The sequence below is a fragment of the Calonectris borealis genome, chromosome 2 (genome assembly GCF_964195595.1).
Source record: "Calonectris borealis chromosome 2, bCalBor7.hap1.2, whole genome shotgun sequence".
Classification (NCBI taxonomy): domain Eukaryota; kingdom Metazoa; phylum Chordata; class Aves; order Procellariiformes; family Procellariidae; genus Calonectris; species Calonectris borealis.
The window spans coordinates 43,261,518-43,284,491 of NC_134313.1; the positions used below are offsets into that span (position 1 = coordinate 43,261,518).

General features: G+C 40.5%; 1 protein-coding gene across 1 annotated transcript; it reads left to right on the plus strand.

The window, feature by feature from the left end:
- The first annotated feature begins 1,781 nt into the window (after positions 1-1,781).
- BPNT2 (3'(2'), 5'-bisphosphate nucleotidase 2) lies at positions 1,782-21,662 on the plus strand. The gene is made up of 5 exons (XM_075141816.1): positions 1,782-2,368; positions 12,928-13,087; positions 14,011-14,106; positions 15,995-16,156; positions 17,579-21,662. The coding sequence occupies exons 1-5, from the start codon at positions 1,982-1,984 to the stop codon at positions 17,848-17,850; spliced, it is 1,077 nt and encodes a 358-aa protein (XP_074997917.1). The 5' UTR covers positions 1,782-1,981; the 3' UTR covers positions 17,851-21,662.
- Positions 21,663-22,974: the final 1,312 nt, after the last annotated feature.

Below are 22,974 nucleotides of genomic sequence, written 5' to 3' on the forward strand. Positions count from 1 at the left end.
ATGAAAAGCCTAGTATTTTACTTTCTTTCCATTAAGTAAGAAACCAGTTCAGAAAGTTGCAGGTTTTCTTCCTTCTCCTGGGTTTCCTCCACCAGTAGTTTAAAAGTCCTGTTTACTGAACACACATAAACTGTTACTGATAGCATCAGGCAGCACAGCTGTTGACTGCTTTGCCCAGCATTTTTTAAAAGGGGACACATTACAAGCATGCCTGGTAGTTAGTCTTACGTTCCTTGTTCATTACAGACACAAATCTACTCTTTTTCCAACACCAACCCTGTGTTGCTGCATAGCTTCTTACCATCAATTATCACTATGTGAAGTGCTGAATCATGAAATCGATATTAAGGAAAGTGATCAGTGCATCCTTTCAAGCCCCCTTTCTGCCAGAGAAGCAACTGCATAGGGAAAAAATTTGTACCTTAAAGAGAATGGGAAGCTGGAAAACATGGACGTTCTAGTTGTTGCCTAATAGCATACAAAGTTAAACCCCAGCATAGCTAAGAGTAAAATCCAACTCTTTTGAATCCCATTTCAAATGCAATGCTTTCTCTTCCTACAGTCCTGTCTTTCAAATGCAGTCCCTGCACATACATGTACACTTTGGAGAGGGTCTGATCCTGCAGGATGCTTAGTATGTAACCATGTAATTGAAGATGCCATTAAAATGGAGATGTAGAGGAGAGGATGTGGCAACTTCAGTTTGCAAAGGCAATCTTAATTTTGGTCTTTCCTAGTTTTCACATTCTTGATTATGTAAGTTTAATACTTTAAAAAAGAAAAAACAAAACACAAGATCCCAGGAAAATAGTTATATTGCATGATCCTTAGTAATTACTTCTTTCCAGAGTTATTAGCAAGGTCTGTTTCTAGAACACGTATATCAACAGACAAGAATATTGCTTGAGTAAAAGAACATGTAATTAATTCAAACAATGCTGAATTAATTTCATTCTTTTGTTTCTGATACAGCTTACTTAAAACTATCAGAGGGAATTAGAAAAGAGAACAGGGAAAAAAACAAAACAAAACAAAACAAAACAGTGACTCTTCCTGGTTCCCACCCCAGATGTCCATCCTGGTCATAAACATGCAGTTTCACACTCTCCCAAACCAACTGAGGTGCAAAGAAAAAGTATAAATTAAGACAGGTGGGCCTTTAGCACATCACTGGGCTCAGAAAACGGTTGGATTTGCTTCATTTTACTGAATGAAAGGAAATCTTAACCTCGAGCCCCTTTCCTGCAGGCTGTGGTACAAAGGGGCCGGGAGTCCCACAGTTCCCTAACCAACACGTGAAAAACGAGAGGTGCCCAGCACTTGTGCTCAGAGCCATCAACAGCGAATCTTCAGAAATTAAGTGGCGATTTCTGCAAACAGCAATTTCTAACGGAAAGCCCCTTCCCGGCCTGTCGAGCCGTCTTCCGAGCAGCCTCTGGCCCCCGCCCCAGGGCCCGCGGGCGGCCCCGCTGCCCGGAGCGGGCAGGGGCGGGCAGGGACAGCTCCACCGGACCCGCCGCCGCCCGGCGGTGCGCGCTCCTCGCGCACCCGCTGCCTAGAAGGAGATGAAGCAAACACACCCAAATCCACACATTCAGCAGCACCATCAGGCGAAGAGCGGTGCGTGCTATCAGCCATGCCTACAATAGGAAACGAAGGGACACCCCCCCCAGCCCCTTGCCGGGACTGCCGCAGGGGCACAACCACTATGCCCCGAGCCCAGCCCGCGGAGGGGGGAGTGGGCGGCGGGACATGCTCAGTGCGAGCGGCGGGCCCCGCCTCCGCCTGACCCGGATACAGACGGCGCTGCCTGCCCACCGGCCCGCTGGGGAGCGTGGAGCCGGCCCGGCCCGGCCCTGCCGCCGCGGCAGCAGAGGGAAGGGAAGGGAGCGGAGCGGTGCGCCCCGGCGGCGCCATGGGGCTGTGGTGAGCGCCCGGCACCGCTGCCCGCCCGCCCTGCCGAGCCTCCCCCGCCGCGGCCATGGCCCCCATGGGGATCCGCCTCTCGCCGCTCGGCATGGCCGTGTTCTGCCTGCTGGGGCTGGGCGTGCTCTACCACCTCTACTCCGGCTTCCTGGCCGGCCGCTTCGCCTTCTTCATGCTGAGCGAGCCGGCGGTCGGCGGACCCGAGACCCCCCGCGGCTCCGCGCCCGCCGGCGCCGTAGACCTGCGGGAGCTGCTGGCCGTGTCCGTCCTGGCCGCCGTCAGGGGCGGGGAGGAGGTGAAGCGGGTCCGCGAGGGCAACGTCCTCAACGCCAAGGCCAAGGGGAAGACGCGGGAGGGGGCCGAGGAGCAGCTGACGAGCGGCGACCTCCTTTCCAACCGCAGGATGTTTTACCTGCTGAAGGGCGCCTTCCCCGCCGTGCAGGTGGGTGCCGGGCCCCCTCCCGTGAGGCGGCTGCTGCGGGGCCGGGCGCCCTCCCGGTGCAGCGCTCCGGCGCTAGGCGGCTCGTTACCGGCCGCCTCGCGGCCTGAGGCCAACCGCCGGGCTCGGCCGTTGCGGGGAGGACACGTGTCACCGCTCCGCTGTGTAACCGCCGGGGGGAAATACTGCCCGGGTTCTCCGTTTTTCCTTCCCCTCTCGCTGGTGTTGTGGCCGTGCCGCGGGTGTTGGGTTGCAGGGGAAGGAGTTGGATCACGCATAAGCGAAGCCATGCAAGGTGAAACTATACGTTTGAAATGATACGGACATGAGGGGGGAATTATGCTTTCTCTCCTTCAGGATAAAGGTAATTTCACAGCGCCAATTCTGCATATTTTTATGGTGCTGAGATTAGCAACGCTGTTATTTTCTTAACTTGTCCTTCCTGCCAGTTACCCTTCCTGCCTTAAGTTATAGGGAGAGCCAGGAGGGAGGAGAAGGGGTTGAGAACTTGAGGTTTAGAAGAGTAGTGTTACAATATCTTGAGTTTCTAGCTCCTGTGACTTTAGGACAGCAGGTAAGCTAACAGCTGTGTCACGCTACAGATCGCCGCCTACGTAGGCAAAGTGAATTTACTTTTCTTTCAGCAGTGTACACCTCCCTCTGCTCTCATTTGCCTCTGAAATCTGTGCCTAACACTTGAGGTTGCACCCAAACCAGAACTACTCTTGGAGGCTTTTTGCTTGTTGTCAGCTTTGTTTCCACTTTTGCTTTTTCGCACTTCTCTTCAGTCTCTTGATGTTAAATTCCTTAGCTTTTACAGTCATTTGAAATGGATAGAAAACCCTAAGTTTGGATTTCAAAGGTGATGATTGCATGCTTTCCCTGGATAGGTTGAGAGAAAAAGTAGTGTAGTTAAGTTTATTTTTTGGTTAAGTTTAGTTACTACTCGGTGAGTTTTCAGTGGCTGTTCTGGAAGTTCCTCAGGGTGGTGTGCGGTTTTTTTGTACTGTGGGTTTTTTGTGTGTGTGTGTGTGTTAGAGAACCCATTGAATATGAAATCTAAAGGGAACACGAAATTCTTCAATATCGGAAATAAACTTGATATGTGATTAATCTTCCTCTACAGCATTACGAAGGTTATGTTCTGAAGATTGCTGGCTTGTCTGTCAATGGCAAGCCACCTTCGCAGGCCCTACATTAAAGGAAGAAAAAGTATTGTGCCCTGTTCTCTTTTGCTATTCAGTGTCCTCACGGGGCTTGGCATTACAGCATACCTGTATCACTGGCTGAAACCTGTACACTTCCTCCCCTTCCACAGATGGAAGGATTTCATTAGTTTAGATATAAGAGTTGTCCGTGCTTCTAGAGAAGGCTGGGGGTTCAGTGAACTGTATTGCCTGTTCGGTGTCTGCGGTCACGTGCGTAAACTCTGCTCCGGTGCCTGGGATGCATAGCAGTGGCAGTCTGACTTGTGCCTCTTCCTCTCAGAGGGCGTTAACTTTGAACATATACTTTTAAAAAACTTCAGTACTCCTTTTTATTTTCCTTACAGTTGACTTGTGCTGCTAGTCTTTAAAAATAGATGGTGCTTTCTAAAGTGCAGATGTGTTCTCAAACACAGCATGAAGACAAAAATGTGTGTGTACACCTGTGGAACTGGAAAAAAAATCAGGCATATGTCTTTGCCCCTCTCCCACCCCCCTTAGATTGACTGAACTTGATCATTGAGGATGACTAGGGAAGAGTTTGTTTGACAAATCTTTCAGCTGATCTAAAGTCATTCAATCTGACAGATCAGCTCTGGGATATTTAGTATTCTGAGTACATGATCTGGATAATAACAGCTTATCTCATGCGGCTTTTAAAAAAATCCACTTTGGGATTTAAAAAAATCCAAAATACACTGATAAGACATGCTGCCTCTTAAAGTCTATACTATGGTGAAGATGTATTCATAGACATTTGTCCAAGCCAAAATAAAACCTTTGTTTTACTATATACATGTGGCACTATACACTTCTCAGGTGTGAAGACAAGGTCTCATCTCAATCTGCAAATCCTTCATGTGTACCTTCAGCACAACACATCTAAAACTGCTACTGTTTCATAGAACAGACCTGCTGCAGTTTTAGTGTGAATATGAGGATTACTGGGGATTTCCTGAGACACCTTTCATGTGAGGCAGTATAAGACTGCATCTTGTAAGAAGCATCATACTTTACACCTCTATATCCCCCTGTACAGAGGGATGCTCCAGAATAAAAAAGCAATGCTAAAGTCAAATAAACCCCCTCTTCTCCTCTTGCTAGAGAAGATGCTGCTAACAAAAGCTGTCAAAAACTGAAGGAATTTCAAGAATTCCAAGAGTAAACTTATGAAAAATGCTGATTTACTCACATTGTGGTGTCCTTGAGCCTAACAGGGGTACCTCAACATTTAAATTGGTGCCAAATGCTGCAGCCAGGAAGAAAACAAACCAGCACAAAAACTGAATGGCAAGATATGCCTATAATGCAAAGGAAATTATCTATTAATTATCCTCAGGAGTGATTGACAGAGGAAGATGTGTTCTTTAAACTAGCACTTTGGCCAAAATCCCTCTGTCATCCAACTATGAAAAAGCCAATTTTAAAGTGACCCACACAATTCTGCTGTTTTGCTTCTGCACTATACTAGTGTTATTTTACAGGATGGAGACTTCGGTCTTATTTGCCAGAATGAATTCTGCCCTACACTTTCATTTTCAGCTGTTTAGGCTTATTTTTGACCAGTGCATTGATTTATGTTCTATAGTTGCACCAGCTATATGTCTTGTTTTCTAGTGTAAATACTGAGTGGAGAAATATCCTTTGCTGCTTCTTTTTTTTTATTGTGACTGTGATGGAAATCAAGTCTTCCTCTGTCCCAGTCTTTCTCTTCAAGCATCTTTTCATCTGTCTTGCCACTGCCCTGAATCCAAACGTTCTTCTATCTCTTTCCCAGTTAAGACAGATGATAAATACTGCATTTCAAGTTTGTGCATGATAATGCTGGAATCGGGTGTCAGTGTTTGAAATGGAAATTTAAGAACATGTCAGTTTTACTTTTAATGAGATTTTCTTCTAAATTAATTCCACTTTTTGAAGATTAATGTCTCCAAGCACTCCTTTTTTATCAAGCTACCTGAAGTACGTTCTAGGTTTAAACCTGCTGTTTACAAGCTTCTGACCATAGGACCAACTATCATACTTAGAAAACTGGAATTTCATCTGAGGTGGCAAGCTCTGCATCTGATACTGATTCTGTAGGAAAGATAGATATGTTAAAGAAGTAGGTTTAAAAAACAAAATGCTACTTAAACTTCACAAGGATTTCAGTGCTTTGCTGAGTAAGTTCAGTAATTTGTTTGTCTCTTAATGTTGGGAGAATGGCATCCTCAGGTCTTAGGGTTTTTAACAAAATTAACGTTCTGACCCGGATAATATTAGCAACTGCCAACAGGTTTCTAAGTAAAGCAAGAAGTGTGAACGTTAATTGAAATCTCATTAACGGGTGTTGTCTGGAGATGCATCTCTTAACAGGGGTTTTAACTGATGCTAGATGACTTATGCTGGCTCTTTACCTAAAATGAAATTAAAGCATGTAACTTTATGGTAATGAGTTCTATGATTATCTTTTCAGATGTAATTACAAGTAGTTCATTTGGCTTGTGTGTGTATGAGGGGTGTTTAATCTGTCAGCTGAGCATCAGAAGATTTGAGTTTCTTAGTAGTGTAGCCACTCACAAACAGCGAAAGTTTTCTCGGTGTTATTTATTGTATTGGTAGACTTCTAGTCTGGCCTTATTTGGCTGTTTTCTTAAAATGAAAAGTAGTGTTGCAACTGTTGTGACCAGCTAGTCATCCCTTTCTCTTTGCTAGACTTGCATCTGTACAGAACTGTAGTGGAGAATTTTGCCATTTACTGAGCTAATGACTTTATTACTTTTACTGGTTTTAAATTCTAGTTGTTTCAACAGATTACTGGTGTAAACTGTGTGAATTCTGTGATCTCTGCCGATTCCCTCTGTTGAGTTTTTGTTGTTTTCACCAACTTCTATTCATCATAAGTCAGTAGAAGCAGAGTTGTCATCTGATACGTCTTTACCATTTATGAAAACCTGTTTGTTTCACTCTGCTTCCTGCTGGCTTAATGACCAAAGCCATGTAACGAGTTTTGATAAGCACTTATCAAGCTTTTTGACATTTAGGCTTGTCCATATTCTTTGCACATCCTGTCATCGTGTTCCTGCATGAAGTGACTTCTTGTTGTCATTAAAAATTAATGAAGATGTAGTTGATGGTAGAGGAGAACTTCTGTCTGTCTGGACTTCTGTGCCTTGAAAAATGCATGCCTCCTTTATCTGTGTCATGGCATTATTATAGAAGTATTTGTTGTGTTCATTTCAAATTAATTACAACATGAGAGCAGCATTTTTTGTACCTTTTATTATTTTACATAGTAATATATTTTTATACCTTACACATTTGTATGCAAATATATTTTATATTGTTATTATACTTTGTTGCCTTTTAACAAGCGATTTATATAGAGAACCGTGTGATTCAGCAAGGTCCTCTCTATCCTTTCATAACAAAATCTACCCTGCTAAAACTGTTCTAAATTGGACCCTAGCAAGAGGAACCTTTTTGAAAGACATGAAGAAGATCACCTGTAAAAGCTCATTTTTTCCTTTCTAATACGTTGTGGTAATCTAAAGAGGAAAAGAACCCTTTAAAAAGGAAGCAGCGGGCTTTAAAAATGTCAGTGTATTGAATAAAACTAGAATTTTTCACTCTGCTGGCAAGGCTACTACTCAAATTGTTTAAAGCTTAAAAGCATTTTAAACTTAAAAAAGGAAGTGATATTTTGATTTCCGAGTTTGCATTCTTTTCAGTGTCAAGTAACATAAGCTTTCGGGAAGCAGCTTTCGTTCATAATGAAACCTGCTACTCGCCCCCACCCCCCCCCGCCCAAATTGAAAAGTTGGAAGGGAAGGATCATGAGTGGTCCTGGCTGGAGGTGAACTAAGTCTTGGTGTGAATGTGAGTCCTTCCTTCTGTGGCAGATTTTGGAGCCCTGTTTCGTAACCAGGGTAAGTTAGATACTTTCCTCGGTTATTGGAAATACAGTGCTTTGACTGCTTCTTGTTGTCCTGGAGCGTGCTCTCCTATTGTGCATATTTATACGTCCTGACTTGTTGAGTGGGTGTTTACGTTCAGAGGTTTTGGCATCTGATTCCTTCACACAATTTGTGTATGTGCAGATGCTGTGAGAAGATGAGACAGCTTTCACCTCTGATATATTTGAGGGAAAAACCAGAGAGAAGCTGAGCAAATGGAGGTAAAACAGTCTGACTTGTAGTGTAGTGGGCGTCACTCTTTGGAGCAGCGTGACGGTAGTGGTTGGGGGGGTGAGGCGTGAGGCTTGGCCCGTAAGCGGGGGTAAGCCCAAAGGCTGCTGGTTGAACTGCTCTCCCCTGAGTTGTGACATCTCTGAAGCATAATCAAATAACAGCAAATCAAGTACAATCCTGTGCAGCCACCTAGTAGGTCAGTATGCCTTTCAAGGTATGTAGTTGTGGGTATCTTCTTACTGGTTCCTCTGGACATTAGTCCAGAGGGTGCATATAGTGATAAAATATTTCCCACTGTCCACAGGGGACATCTCTCAGTCAGCCAGTAAGAAGGTATCAGAATCATTGTTGGTTTATTGTTTGTAAATGTTTGCATTTACTTATTTACTTTTGTGCCTCCGCTCCTTTCCTCCATCTCCTGTCACATGAATACAAATGGCAAAGTTAAGTTTGAATCTTGGGTATGCGTAATGCTTACGTTGTGTAACCACTGATGAAGTGGCTGTGTATGTCATGCAGAGTTAATGCCCTAACGAAACAGAAAAACAAAGTCAAACATCTGTTAATATTTTACTAACATTCCCCTGTGCACACTATTTTGTCTGGGCCTCCAGGCTTTTCATTTTCATGGTTCCACTCAAATCAATAGACTTATCCATTGAATCATAGAATAGTTTGGGTTGGAAGGGACCTTTAAAGGTCATCTAGTCCAACCCCCCTGCAATAAGCAGGGGCATCTTCAACTAGATCAGGTTGCTCAGAGCCCCATCCAGCCTGACCTTGAATGTTTCCAGGGATGGGGCATCTACCACCTCTCTGGGCAACCTGTTCCAATCTCTGTTATTGAAATGTAATATGTGGAATACTCTTATATTCGTATTCTGACTAGTGAATGTTAACTTTTGTTGTTACCTAAACTGGGGTGGTTTTGGTTTTTTTGTTTTTACCTTCAGTAGCTTAATTAGTATTTCTTCTTTATAATACAGGTGGGATGGCATTTGTGGTGGTCTCATTTTGTTTTCTATTCTAATAAAACAGCACTGAGATTTGGATTTGAGAGGACTTAATTATCAGATGGGGATATTGACACTCTAAGGAATAAAGAGCTGTGCTACCTCATCTTTTTTCAAGATATTGGATCATTTGCATATTAAAATGCAAAATGAATATTGGGATATGTAAGGATGTGGGGAAGGAGGGGGAGTAATAAATTTAAATAAAATTCACATACCACCAAACACTTTGTAAGAAAAGCATTGCATTTTCATGTACTGATGTTTATTTAAAAAAAAATCATTTATGTGTTTGAACAGAAACTTCTATTTAATTTTTTTTAACATATATTTTTTCAATTTTATTTATCTTTAATGGGTGAATTCAAAGGCAAAACTACAGGTGTGTCCTGTCTATCAAACCAGGAAAAAGCCTGAGTTTGTTCACCTCACCACAGACAGCTATCTTGTATTCAAGTAGGTTTGTTGGGTTGATGAGCTGCCACAGAGACATCGTGAAGTGCTGGTAGGGAGTAGCCCAGCACAGGACAATGAGCCACTGTGAGGTTCCCTGAAGTCCTTACGTGGTCAGGACTGTTGGCTGATTGTTCAGAGCACTGCATTTATCCACACGTGTTTGTAGTACACTCCTGATAGCTTCCCGTGTCCCTGAGCAGATCTGTATTCCAATCACCAACGTGCTGGAGGAGAGTGTTTTCTGTTCAATGGGTTTCTGAAGGCTGGGAACACCTGGGTGTTTGGGAAGGCACACCGTGGGCTGATCCCGGTGTTGCCGTTTGACCTCTGCTGCTGGCTCTGGCGAGCAGTATGCCTCATCCATTACAGGGTTCCCGCACCTCACAGACTCGTTTTGAGGAGGCTCTGCACTGGCGAGATGCAGCCAGACTGCCTTATTTATAAAATAATTTTTTGTTGTTGACCTTTCAGCAGTAGTCCGTTCACTGATTTATGTATATTTTATTAAATCTCTGTGTTTGATGCAGTTCTTTGTCAGGAGGGCTTTCCCCTCAAGCATGACTGGAGAAGATTGCTGAAACGTAGTTCAGCTCGGTGTTGGTGGGCAGCTTACAGAACTTCCTGAGACGGGCTTTTACAGCTTATGGCTATTAGGTGGCTAACCCCAAATAGCTACTTATTTCTGTCTTCTGCTTGCTGTCTCAAGTTCTTGCATGATCGGCTGCTATCTAAATCTGACTCTTAGGAGTAGGCAAAGTTATGTATATGATAGCAAGCATGCAAACTTTATAATTATTTACACTAACGTAGCCGTTTAATTGACTCGGAGTGTCTTGCTGGAACAAGCTCTGTTGTGTGAAATATTTGGTGTTTTAATTGTCTTTCTACCATAGCTACTCCTAATTTCTGAGTGAAGACTTGGGAATGCAGTCAACTAACATACCCATATCACTACAGAAAAGCTTGAAATGTAAGGTTGTGGCCCATGGAGGCTTCCAGCAAATGAGAATGACAAGTAGGAGCGGAGCATCGTATTAACACAAAGGCATGTTTTCTAGGGTATAGTCTCATGCATTTTTAAGAAGGGGAAAAAAAAAAAAAGTTGTTCCCAGCGTTAAGGGTTGGTGATCCTCTCTCAGGCAACTATGTCTTGCAAAAGCTATAATGTAGCTTCTTAACAATAAATAAATGTAATAACTGCATGTGGTGGAATGGCTGTGAATTTCTGCTTGAACTATGACTTGTGGAGTATCCAGCCAAGGCTACAGAGTAAATGGTTATATGAATGGAAGAACTAGTGACCCAGTTGATTCCGCCCCCTGCCCCACCCCAGCCCCTCCAGATGGCTCTGCAATCTCATGACTATTACCTTTTTTTCCTCCTTTTTCTTTTTTTTTTTTTTTTGGCAGACTAATCACAGCTGTTGGGAGAGGCTCCTCACAATCATTATAAATGCTGCAACGTCGTGGCCACTGCTACAAAATTTGAACTAGTAGGAGGTCTTTCTCTGAAAACAATACCTTTCAGATAGCTTCAGTCTTTTAATTTTAGTGTACTGTAACAACAGGTTTAGCAAGATATTCTTCCTTTTGAGGATTGGTTCCAACCCTTTAACTTTTTGGAGGCCTCTTCCTTCTGTTGAGGAAACGTTTTGGGTTTTTTTATGGTGGTGCGTGATATGCTGTAGTGGAACTTAAACTGCCCAGGGGCTGTGTTGAAGCTGCCAAGTCTGTGGGACTAGTCATCTTGACTTTGCAGGACTGTCTTCCCTAGGGGAAAGCGCAATCGTCAGGTTTATTGTACAGTGACAGATGTTTAATTTGTAAATGTCACGGCAACTTCAAGGACTCTGTGTTTGGCATACAATGCTTCAAATACTGGTTTTACGTGAGAAAACAGCTATGATGTATGGCTGGAGTTGCTGCAGTTCTGCTGCTTTCTTTTTTTGAATTCTTTTGGAGAAGATGGCCCTTAACCCTTTGCTAATAATCTGTTACAGTTGAGGTGTGTGATGTCTTTTCTTGTCATGATGTGAATTTTGTAAAAATCCTGGTGGTACTAAGTTTGTAACATTTGAACGTAGTCTGATTGTTTCTTTATTTTCCTTGGCTTTTAATGTCACTTGCCTACAACATCTGTAATAACAAGTTGTTTTAGTCAGAGGGGATTTATCTGCTCTAGGAGTCAGATACCTGAATTTGAGCTACCAGTCTCGACTCTATATGTACAAAGTAAGGGGAATTTGGTGGTTCTAGGTTGTAAACACATTGCATCCCATGTGCACCTACTATTTTGCCTTGACTAGACATCAGAGCTAGTCAGTTTGTCATCCCTTTAGAATTATATTAGAGGAAGCCACCTTTAAAGTTAGCAAGAATAAAAAAAGCTTGTGTTCCTAATATTCTGAAATGTCCTAAAAGTCCACATTGGCTACACTCAAGTTCAGACATATAACTGACACATCTAACCCATAAGTATCATTGTCCTACTGAGTAATTAGTGGAGTGATGCATTTCTGAAGGGTTCATACAGACTGAAACTTGAAAGGCACAATAGCAATGATTTCCTTTTTATTGGCAGTAGAAGGAGCATAGAAATACTAGTCTCCTAATGTAACTGAGATGCTAAAAGTAAATGGGATGAATTTGTCTAAATTCCTGTTAGTGCTACTTATGTCCAGGTGCATTGCAGCTCTCCTATAAACCATGTTTGCAGTGGTAGTAAGCTGGTATGGATGGGTTAAGGCAGGTTGATCTGTATTTCCCCAGTAGTTCTTCTTGCCAGGTTATGTGATATTTTGTAACATGAGAGATCATTACCTATAGTGTATTGTGATAACTGCATCTTTTGTGATCCAAAAAATATCTTGCTACTGCAGTCACAATGATGTTGTATTGGGTTTTGCAGAACGTTCTTCTGTTCAACAGATTGGGACTGTGTGCTCCGCCACTGGACCAAACTCTGTTAAGCATACTGAAATGCCCTCTGGTCCAGAATAAAATTCATTAAACTAGGCAGCAAGTGACAATAGGTTTAAATGTGACCTTTGACTACTGTTTATAAATGTTCTTCATGGGTCTTCTTAGGTCCTTAGCCCAACCTACCCTAAAGGCAGATACGGAATGTTATTAACTTGTTTATAAAATAACATTCATCTGACAGTTGTGTAATGGTTACATCCAGTTGAGCTGCTTAAATTGCTAGTTGTAACTCAATGCCGGAAGCAGGAATATATTCTCAGATTCCTACTCCCTCAAGTCATACCACAGTCTGCAAAATATTCGTTGATAAAATACCTGTACATTTCAATCTGCATTTACTGGTCTGTATAAATGGAGCATTAGACCCCCTGCTATATCTGTATACCGCGTGACTCTCCAAAGTTGTGTTTTGCTTGAAGTCTTTGAAGCAACTGCATTTAACTTTTGATTTAAAAAAACTGCGATTCATACTGTGAGAATGTTCAGTAGGAAGAGCTGCAGCCAAAGAAACAGTGTCCAGCTCTGGTGTGGTTCACAGTAAAATTCTGGATTGTGGTTTTCCATTGCTTGTCACATGATGGTAATAGCTTGTGAGTTGCTGACAAATGACTAATTCATGCACTTTTAGCTGGAGGTGAAGGGAGAAAGAAAAGATAGGGGCAAACCTGTAATTTTCCCAAGTACCACAGTTACTGTATCTGATAAGTTAATGCAACTACTTTTGTTGTCTTATCATAGATAAACTCTGAAGAGCGTGTTGATACAGCTGATCAGGAGACAGTGTCTTGGGATCGCAGTATTCCTGAAGACATAAAACAAAAAATACAGCCTAAAGAGGTTCCAGCAGAAAGTGTTACTGTCTGGATTGATCCGTTAGATGCTACACAAGAATACACAGGTAGCTGATTCTTGTTGACAAATCATGTGTATAATTCTGATGTCTGCCTTTTATACTGGAGACAAAATAGTAAGTATTTAAAATGGCATCTGCTGTTAGCGTGTGTTATGTCAAAGCTAGTGTGATTTAATTGAACAAATTGCATAATGAAATCTCTGTAATTATCAGACCGTAGCATTTACTTTTATATATACCGACTCTGAAATGACTTTGGTATTCATCGCAACTAAGTAATTGCTAAAATAAATGGTAACTGTCCTTTATGAATTCTGCTGGAATTACGCACTACTTCATTTCAGTTATTACTGTGGCAACACTAAATATCTCAGAATATTTTTTGTTTATTTATTTAAAGGGAGTACTAAGTGAATATCCTATTTAACTTGATATAAAAATTTTTTGTTACAGTTTTTCAAAAAAGCATGCATGATTCAATCTTCCCCTTTTTCAGTTGTTTTAAGATGTCACATAAGCAGTTCAAGGCAATCCAACTAAAATTCTTGCTGTAAGTACTGCAGAACAAACAGAAAAATGGGGATTTTTTTTGGCAAATATTCCATTGATACAATCACCTTTTCAGGCGAATGTTCTTTGGTTTTTGAATTACGAGCTTGGAACCAATAAGGACAGGAGGTGGGGCAGAGAAGGGAGAATATAGGGGCACAGATTTCCATGAAAATACATGCTGCGTAAGACACAGCTGTTAGCATCTACTGAACAGGAAAATTGCTGGAAAACTGAAAAGTCTCTAAAGTCTCTTGAAAACTGCAAGGTTATTTGAAAATACAATGAAGTTACATAATTGTAAGAGGCAGAATGTAGACTAGTCTTCAAAGAACAACATTTCTATAATGTCAGGTCTGCTTTCTTTTTTGTTCTTGGCATCTGGCTGTAATTTGCTCACTTTCTCATTTTGCCCACAGAGGATCTTCGACAGTATGTCACGACAATGGTTTGCGTGGCTGTAAATGGTAAACCAGTAATAGGAGTGATACACAAGCCGTTCTCAGCATATACAGGTACCTTTATGCCTTCATGTATTTCCAGCATCTTCAGTTGTAGTGTTAATTAAAATTTGATGTTTGAGAGAACATCTGTAGGTATAAATGAGAAAATAGTACCTGGGGCAAAAGAGCGCTGTTGTAGACCTCAGAATTAGAGCTGCAAATGTGTTCTGTGCTATAAAACCACAAAGGAAAATGCTGCCCTTGTTTAAAGTAAAAGTGATGCATTTAAAACAAACTAACTGAAAATATGTGTAAGAATTAAGATCCCTTCAATCGGAGTGTTTATAGCAAACCAAAGAAAGCGAAACCTACAGTTTCTGACCAGTCTTATGTGTGCTGTTAGTCTTTAGCAGAAGAGTATTTTGCTCATTCAGCAGAAGTACTTGGGTCCATGATATTATACCCAGGACCTGGTGTTTATTCAGTGTGAATAACAAAGACAGATTAAAGATCTTAATAGCAACTGTTTGTTTGTAACAGGCAAGACTGTCTAGCATAGCCTTATTGATTATCTGACATGCTTTTAATGCCACAAGCCTGAATTAATTAATCCTTTAGTATTAATGATGTATCAGTCAGGATGGCTGCAGGTTTGGCAATGTGTATGTACTTCTGAAAGCTTCAAAGTAGTTTTAGTATTCGCATCTTACATACAATATATTTGAAACAAGAATTTCTGTTCTCATTTTCGCTTAGGCAATACTGACCTCTAGAGTTGTGAAGTTATGCAGTAGCTCTGGCACAGAAACTAAGACTGAATAAATGTGGGTTTTTTATTTGTTCTCTTTTTTTTGCCCACTGAATGCTCAATATTTTCTGCTAAATATTTTACTGTCTTTAAATATAAACTTAATTTCCAGTCATCTAAGTATGTGCTATATTCCAATACGCTTTAAGAATCTTAGGGTTTTTTGGAACATATTTTTCTAAATATTAACATCTGTCTGAAGAAATGGGGTTTTTTAGCACTGTAATTTTGAGAATTTATCTCCTTTAATAATAGCAAAGTGTGAAACGTTCAGACATGGCATCAGATGAGATGCGATGAATTCTGTCATTCTACGTTAAGAGTATTCGTTTCCCAAGCTGGAAATGCCAATATGTTTTGAGCAGGATTGTTCCTAATACTACCACACAAATACAAAGCAATAAAGGGCAGTCAGCATTGTTGTTATACAAAACTCAGTCTGTTGCCGTACAATGTGGCCCTCTACTGAGATGAAATTGCTGGTTAGTCTGCTAAGTAAATGTCAAATTAATAGGTAGGGGATGCCACCTACCAAGCTTGGCTTTGAACCTCATGATGAAACAAGTGGGAGGTTGTGTATTGTAAATCCAGTCCTCCAAAATACACCATCAAATGTTTTCCTTAGTATTACTATCCTCCTGAGCTATTTCCTTCCTTAGCATTACTATCCTTCTGAACAAAAAGACTCAATAACATTTTTGCTATCTGATTGGAAGGGTAGTAGGGCTTTTTGTTCTTATAAAACAAATTCCTATATTCCTTATATTTGAGGAAATATTGGATCTATTTCTGACTCAGTCATCCTTTTAACTTTGGTGGCTTTCCAATTGCAAGTTCTAAATATTACTACTTGGGATTTTTCCCTCTTACTCTTTTTTTGGAAGTACCACACAGGAATAGTCAGGCATGGGATCGTGCCATATGCACAAAAGTGTGTGTGTGGGGGGGGGCTGTTTCTCTTTCTCATCCGCTTGTGTGCACATGTGGGCTCGCACCCCTTCCTTCTCTCAGCCCGAACTGTCTCTTTACAGTAGGGAGGGAAATAAAGACAGAGGTATCAATTCCATTTTCTCAGATAAGTATCCTTTTATCTTTACACTTAACAGAGATTGTCTTTTGTAAATCTTAGCAGAATTTGTGTTTCTCTTGTAGCCTGGGCAATGGTGGATGGCGGGTCAAACGTAAAAGCTCGTTCCTCCTACAATGAGAAAACTCCAAGGATTATTGTATCCCGTTCCCATGCAGGAAAAGTTGAGCAGGTTGCACGGCAGACATTTGGAAATAAGACTGTGATAATCCCCGCTGGTGGAGCAGGTTTGGTTCCTTAAGCATCCTATCCATTTTATTGCTTCTGAATGATTTAACAGGATAGCTGTTATTAGAGAAAAGGATGTAACTGTGGCATCTCCTCTTTTTTCCTCTCACCTTTTGTGTTCTTCACATCCCTAAAAGCAAGTACTTGACAATAGGGACACAGTTTTTCCTGTGTATAGAAACCTACATGCAAACTTAATTCAGGCTATTCACAAGTTAGTATGTTAGCCCGTTGAACACGCTGACTGATGTGCGTTCATTGAAGGCACCGATGACTCTGTGGAGTAGAAAGGGTTGTGTGACCAAATACAGAATCATGGAAGAGAATCTGTTGGTTATTAGTTAACTAGTCGTACATTTAATTAAACAATGTTTTAAAAAAAAGACATTAAAGTTTGGTACTATTTCTTGTATTTATGTCAAAAGAGAAAACTAGTGTCGCTAAAGTCTATCTTTATCTGCCTCATATTCAGTCCAAAGACTGTGTAACCTTACACAATATCCTTGTGCGTGTTACTGACAGAATGCAAATATGTGAGGCACTAGTGTGAAGCAATGGCTGTTTTAAAGTCTCAGAAAAGCCATGCAAAATTTGAATTTTACGGAAATGTATCTTTCTGTGTCTTTAATACAGAAAGCTAGAGCTCCCTTACAGATTGTTTAGTCAAGAAGATTTTGCATAGCTTCTTGACAATGAATCTAAATGAGTTTTCTTATGATAAAGGAAGGGAAAGTGTAACTGATTATAGTAGATCTTCTCCAGGGCTTGACTCTGTGTAAGAAGATAAAGAAAGGAACAGTTTAATGAAACAAGGATATTGGTTGAACAGTTGAAAAATTGAAAAAATTCCATAAAAGAAAGAGTACTATTTTGAGCAATAACTTTGTACTGCATAATGTATGATAAAGGAGAATGTCCTGGGCTGACATGCTACATTAAAGAGTGGTATATGCATCTTCCTTCTATTGTAATAAAAAGCAAAGAAAAAAAAGGTAGATTTCAGCATAATACAGAGATTGAGAAGTAAGTAAGTGAACGTAAGAGCAAAACTATATTCGAGTCTCTGGTCTTGCTCTTTTAATGTGTCTCTAGATAAGTCTATATAGCATATTAGGTAAAGGCTGTCTAAAAATAATGTGTCCCAAATACCCAAGGCTTTAATTGGTGTACAGTGGAAAAATCTTGGCTGGGGTGGAGGGGGAGAGTTCCTTCTTCAAATTTTCTCTACAGGTCAGAGGGCAGACAAAGTTTATTGGTGCCTCTGCCTTTATACTGGATGGCATGATATAATTAATGACATCACTTTCCTAAATCTTGGATATGCATATTACTTACACTTAGTTGATTTATCCTTTGTGATGAATAGGAAAACTTGGTTTAACTACTTTTTTTTTTTTTTTACTTCTGCCCATTTCTTCTAGGTTATAAAGTGTTGGCCCTCCTTGATGTGGCTGAAAAGAATCAAGAAGAAGCTGATGTGTATATCCATGTCACCTACATTAAGAAGTGGGACATATGTGCTGGAAATGCAGTGTTGAGAGCATTGGGTGGCCATATGACTACCCTGACTGGTGAAGAAATTAGTTACACTGGTTCAGATGGCAATGAGGGAGGACTTATAGCCAGTATCAACATGAACCATAAAGCACTAATTGAAAAACTTCCAGATCTGGAAAAAACATCACACAAATAAAGTTGACTGATGGAGAAGTACAAGTCACGCTTTTGTAGCCTCCAAATGCTCTGTCTGAAGAAGCAGATGTGAAAACCTGCTGGGAAAGATGCACAGCAAAGCAGTTGGATATGGGTTTGGGAACTATATCGTGCGTTGGGTTTCTTCAGTGGTGATATTTAAAAAAGAATGAAATAATAATAACCGGAAGTAGGAAGGGGACTGACTGCCTCGCACCTCAGTTTCCATGTTTTATTTTTTCAGACTGTTTCCATGCAGTTCTTACCCTCAAGGTGCATATACAGTGTATATTTGTGAACGTAGGTGAACTAAAGAAAAATCCAAATTGATTCATAAGATAACCTAAGTAGTTCTCACAGGAACTTCTTGGAACCTTTTACATCTGTTACTGTAGTTGTAGCAACTCCATCATGAATTAGGTAGGAAAAAAGGTTGATTTGTATAGGCATCTGATAACTCTCTAAACAATTTAGCAGGAAACATGACCTGTGTTCTATATCCCCTGAACAGAAAGCACAAGGTTGACACGAATTTATATGCAGCAACAGTTTATCTTTGACAGTGTGGCACTCCTTCTGCTTTTTAAGAGAAAAGAAGAAATGTTCTGTACTATTTTGACTTTTTTCCTGAAGATGTAAACCAGTTTAGTTCAGATAGGTTGTGAATATCAGTGTTTTATTAATCAGTGTAATTATTTCCATATACCTTTTTAAAAGAAGGCAACGTTTCCTTGTATAGTTTTTAACAGTTACTTCTTGTCCTTGATTTCTGCGTACAGTGTTGAAGATGCATGCTAGATTTTTCTCTAATGTAGGACTTGTTCATCATTTGGTGTTTGTGCCTATAGAAGCAGCCTCTTCCTTCAGTAGCTGTTTTTTTGTTTGGTTTTTTTTTTCCATTGGACAGCGTCATATGGAATGAATTTAACAGAAGCAGTAAGTTGATTGGTTGTTTCCATTTACAACGTGAGATACAAACCAGCAATTTTTCTACAACCCCGGAAATAACTTTCTGGTTTTTTAGGTTAAGGCGCGCTCTTTTCTGCAGAAAGCTCTTGAGCTGTCCCAAACAGCTTGTGGTTACTTGGTTTGTGGAAATTTACATAGAGAGAGACCATTTGAATCGCATCTGTTTAAGCAAGTTTGAAGAACATGTGGCGCTTGAAGTACAGCAGGGTCTGCAAAACTTTACTGAAAGATGTGCTTTGTCAATCAGTATACACAGAACAGAACATGGGCCCTTTGATATCAAATGATAATTTCTTGCACCTCTATAATATGTGCACTTCTATCTGCAAAAATGTAGCCGTCTGTATTGTTCTCTGCACCCCTCTGAAGGGTTTCAGAAGGTTAAAATGTAACTGTTATTTGAATTATGAGTAGACAAGCTTCCCATCTCTCCTCAAGAAAGCTAAAATTCTTAGTTAATACAGATGTGTTCTGTTCAAAGTCTATTCAGTATAAACTTAGGCTGTTTAAACCACATTCTTAATTACATTCATTTTAACTTCTTCCATCATACTGCTGTTCTGATTAGAAAGAGGTTTTTCTCCTTATGTCAGTAGTGGAGCATGTCTAGATACCTCTTTTGACTTCTAGCTAACGTTCACCTTTCCAAAAAACCTCCTCAGATGTTGCATAACTACAGATACAGACTTTTGTTTTGTAAACTTACTGGCAAAGTAGACTGAAGCTTAGTTCTACTAGCCTTTTGGTACGGGTAGTTTTTTTTAGACAACGGTTTTTCCAAAATTGACACTGTTGCTGCTCTTTGAAAATAGTTTTTACACATGTAGATAATACACAAAGCAACTTAACTTCCAATTTTTAAATTTAATAAAGTACTATATGCTATGACAAATAAGTGAATATGCCCTTTTTGAAAAGGGGCTGATCTATTTTGAAAAAATTGTTGAGCTTCCAAATCTCAGTGAAGAATAAAAATCCAGATATTTATGAAGGCTTTAGTAATATTTTTCAAGACAGCAGCCTTTTTTACTTCAGGCTGACTTAAGTGACTTAAAGCCTAATAAAAAAAGCAGCTCTTTTGTTTATTAATTAAAGAACACATTAAAATTTAAATATGAGAAATAGCCATAGTTAGCCTAGTATAAAAACCTAATTGTGTCAGAGAGGTTGAATGCACAATATTTAAATAGGCAATTAAGACAAAGTCTGTGGCAGGTTGTGATTTTAGATTCAGGCTGAAATCATGTGTGAACTTACCTTGTGAAAATGTGACTGCTTTTATTTTGGGTATGATTCTATCCCTTCCTTGCATAAGCTGTGATCAGACTTAGCTTCTGTATGAGAAATGAAAAATAAGATGTTACGTATCGTACAAGGGCTTACTTGCATCTTAATTGAAGGCATCTTAGAAGTATGTGCTTAAATTAATTTTTCTTAGGGTGATAAGATACAAAAAAGAGCTTCAGCCGTCCTTTCCTTCCTCCCATATGCTGGCTAAAATACCTAGTCTTTCATTAGGAAGACATATGCTTGTTTAGACTCATTTATATCCTAAATTGTTTTGTTGCAATGGATCACAGTGTTCAGCACTTTTCACAGTGGACCCTTATTGGCCCAATCTCACTTCTTGTGAAAATGAAGAAAAGGTGAGAGTGAGGTGCCAAGTTAATTACTTCTGGTACAGCCTGAGCTCATACAGCGTTCCTACAGCTAAGGCCTAAGGTGGTGCTTGGGGTCTCCCAGTCCAGTTCGAAGAGGAGCTGCTTTGATATGAGAATAGGTAAGCACCTGGTGAATATCAGTTTCTGATGTCATTTTACAATAAATGCAACTCTTATGCAGACCAGCAAGTATTCAAAAGTGCTTGCTTAGTGCACGTGTGCCAGTGCACTTCGATACTTGTTTGTATAGTGTTAACACTCAGTATATCCTATTTCTTTGACTATGTTTACACTCCATTCTAAAACATTTTGCTATTCTGGCTTAAATATTTGTTTGGTCTCAGCTGTATGGATGTGACTTGAGCTTATGCCCAGAGTGGTAGGAAATCATACCCATGTGTCACTGCTGGGCTAGGACACTGTTCTTTACATTCTAGCCTTTTCCACACAAAACTGTCATACCATTTTTAGGGATGCTACTTAAAACAATTGCACGGTGTAGGTGGGTCCTACAAAAGTATATCTTTTCTAAAAATTTTAATAAAAAAAATTCATGGTATCATTCTAGCTCCATAATCAGGGAAGTAAGAAAATGTATTGTTTTAGCATTGGTTTTCCAATGGTGGATTTTTTGAGTGGCTATATGATTAAGGTAATTGCAAGTGAAATTATTCTAAAGCTGTATGTATTTTCTCTTTTTCGTTCTGCTAAAAAGAGTGGATGGTAGCATAGATGATACCTCGTACTGTACCAAGAATCCTAACTTTCATTCCTTGAATGAATGTTTTCTAAATAAATGGACACAGAAATAAAAGGGTTGAATATTGTACTTAACTGGTTTCAAGTTTAACCTATTGCCAGACTTCGACAGATGGACTTACATAAGAGCTGTTTGTTCTGATCTACAGAGCTCGTAATTATAATGAAAATATTTAGCAGAGGTGGCTTACCCGGATGGTGAATTAACCATAGAGGTGAAGCTGCAAAGTCATCTAGTGATGTTGTTTCATATATTTGCTTTTACTCCATGGTCATTAGAGTGGACAGATTTACTAATTGGCTTCAGGTGTGAGAAGAGATTTTTTTTTTAAAATGGCTGGTGGTTGGAGATCAGGGGCATGGAGGGGAGTCAGCACTGGAGTTCATCTCTGCTTTTTTGTTTATAAACAAATGTACCCCAACATCTTTGTAGCATCCTCTCATCTGTTGGAGTTGTACAACAGCGGTGCAATACTGTATACTTCTGGTTTAATAATGTAAAACAAGGAGTCCGCATCCCCCAGAGCAGTGCAATGAGAAATGACTGAGTGTTGTGCTGGGCCTCATCTGTGTTACGCCAGCTGAGGCCGGCTGCTTCGTTGCCTCGTGGATGTTATTCCAGTTGCAGTTCCTCTGATGGCAAAATTGCTTTTGTAGGTTACTGTCTCCCCAGTTACTCCCAAACCCTTTGTGGATCTGTTTTCTAAAGTAAACTAGAGAAGTGGAGAGGAAGGAAGATGGCCGTGCTGGAGAAATTGTAACAGAGAACACTTATTTCCATTGCTTGATTTAAATTACATTGATAGTTTCATTTCTCATGTCCTTCAGGGGTAAGATAACCATACAGTAAAGATTTAATGGACCACAAATAAATGCCTGTGTGATTTTAAGCCCAAGCAGGATCAGGGCAGGGGAGACTGCCTCTGACCAAGGAGAGCCTGGATGAATGGCTTCCTGTCAGGCCATTCACGCTGAGCCTTTTTTCAATGCTTTTTTGCAGGGATTTAGGCCCTTTCACACAAACAATTACAGATTTGACTTTGCCGAAATATCATTCATAGTTCTGACCTGCTATCCTCAATGATAAAACTGCGCTATATCCACTTCACTATAATGTAACTCACTGAGACAAGACTGTGGTAACTCTGAGGACTCAAAGATTGCTTGACTTTTGAACCATACCTTCTGTATGGCAGCTCTTAAAATGACATGCTAGCACCTGCTGCAAGTGTCTTCCCACCCACAAGCAGGTCGTGCCACTCATGGGTTGTGTCGAGAAGCTGTTGAAGCCTTACACTTCATGGTTTTCAGATGCCACACCAGCTCTTTCAGCTCTTCTGAGAGGGGTTCAGAAGTGCTCGTCCTATTTCCTTCCGAGGCTCCCTCTGGAGCCAGCAATTAGCAGCCACTTTTCCCTCTTTGCTCTTCCTCATTTTTCTATTCCTTCCTGATCCTTGCTCCTTTCTTAGTCCATGTGGACAACAAAAATGAGAGATCGGAGGTGGAAACAGTCTCAGAATGAGAGAGGCACAGCAACAAACTACCCAGTTTATCCTCAGGCTGTTAATGTTTGGGACCAAGGTCTAAGGTGCTGATCCTACCAAAAGTGTGATAGATGCCAACAAAATAAAGGCCTCCTGAAGAGAGGTTCATGTGATTGGTGGTACTGGACATGCAGAGAAGATGCAAATGGACTGAGGAGAAGTTAAACTGTCTTGAGGAGAAGAAAACAGCTT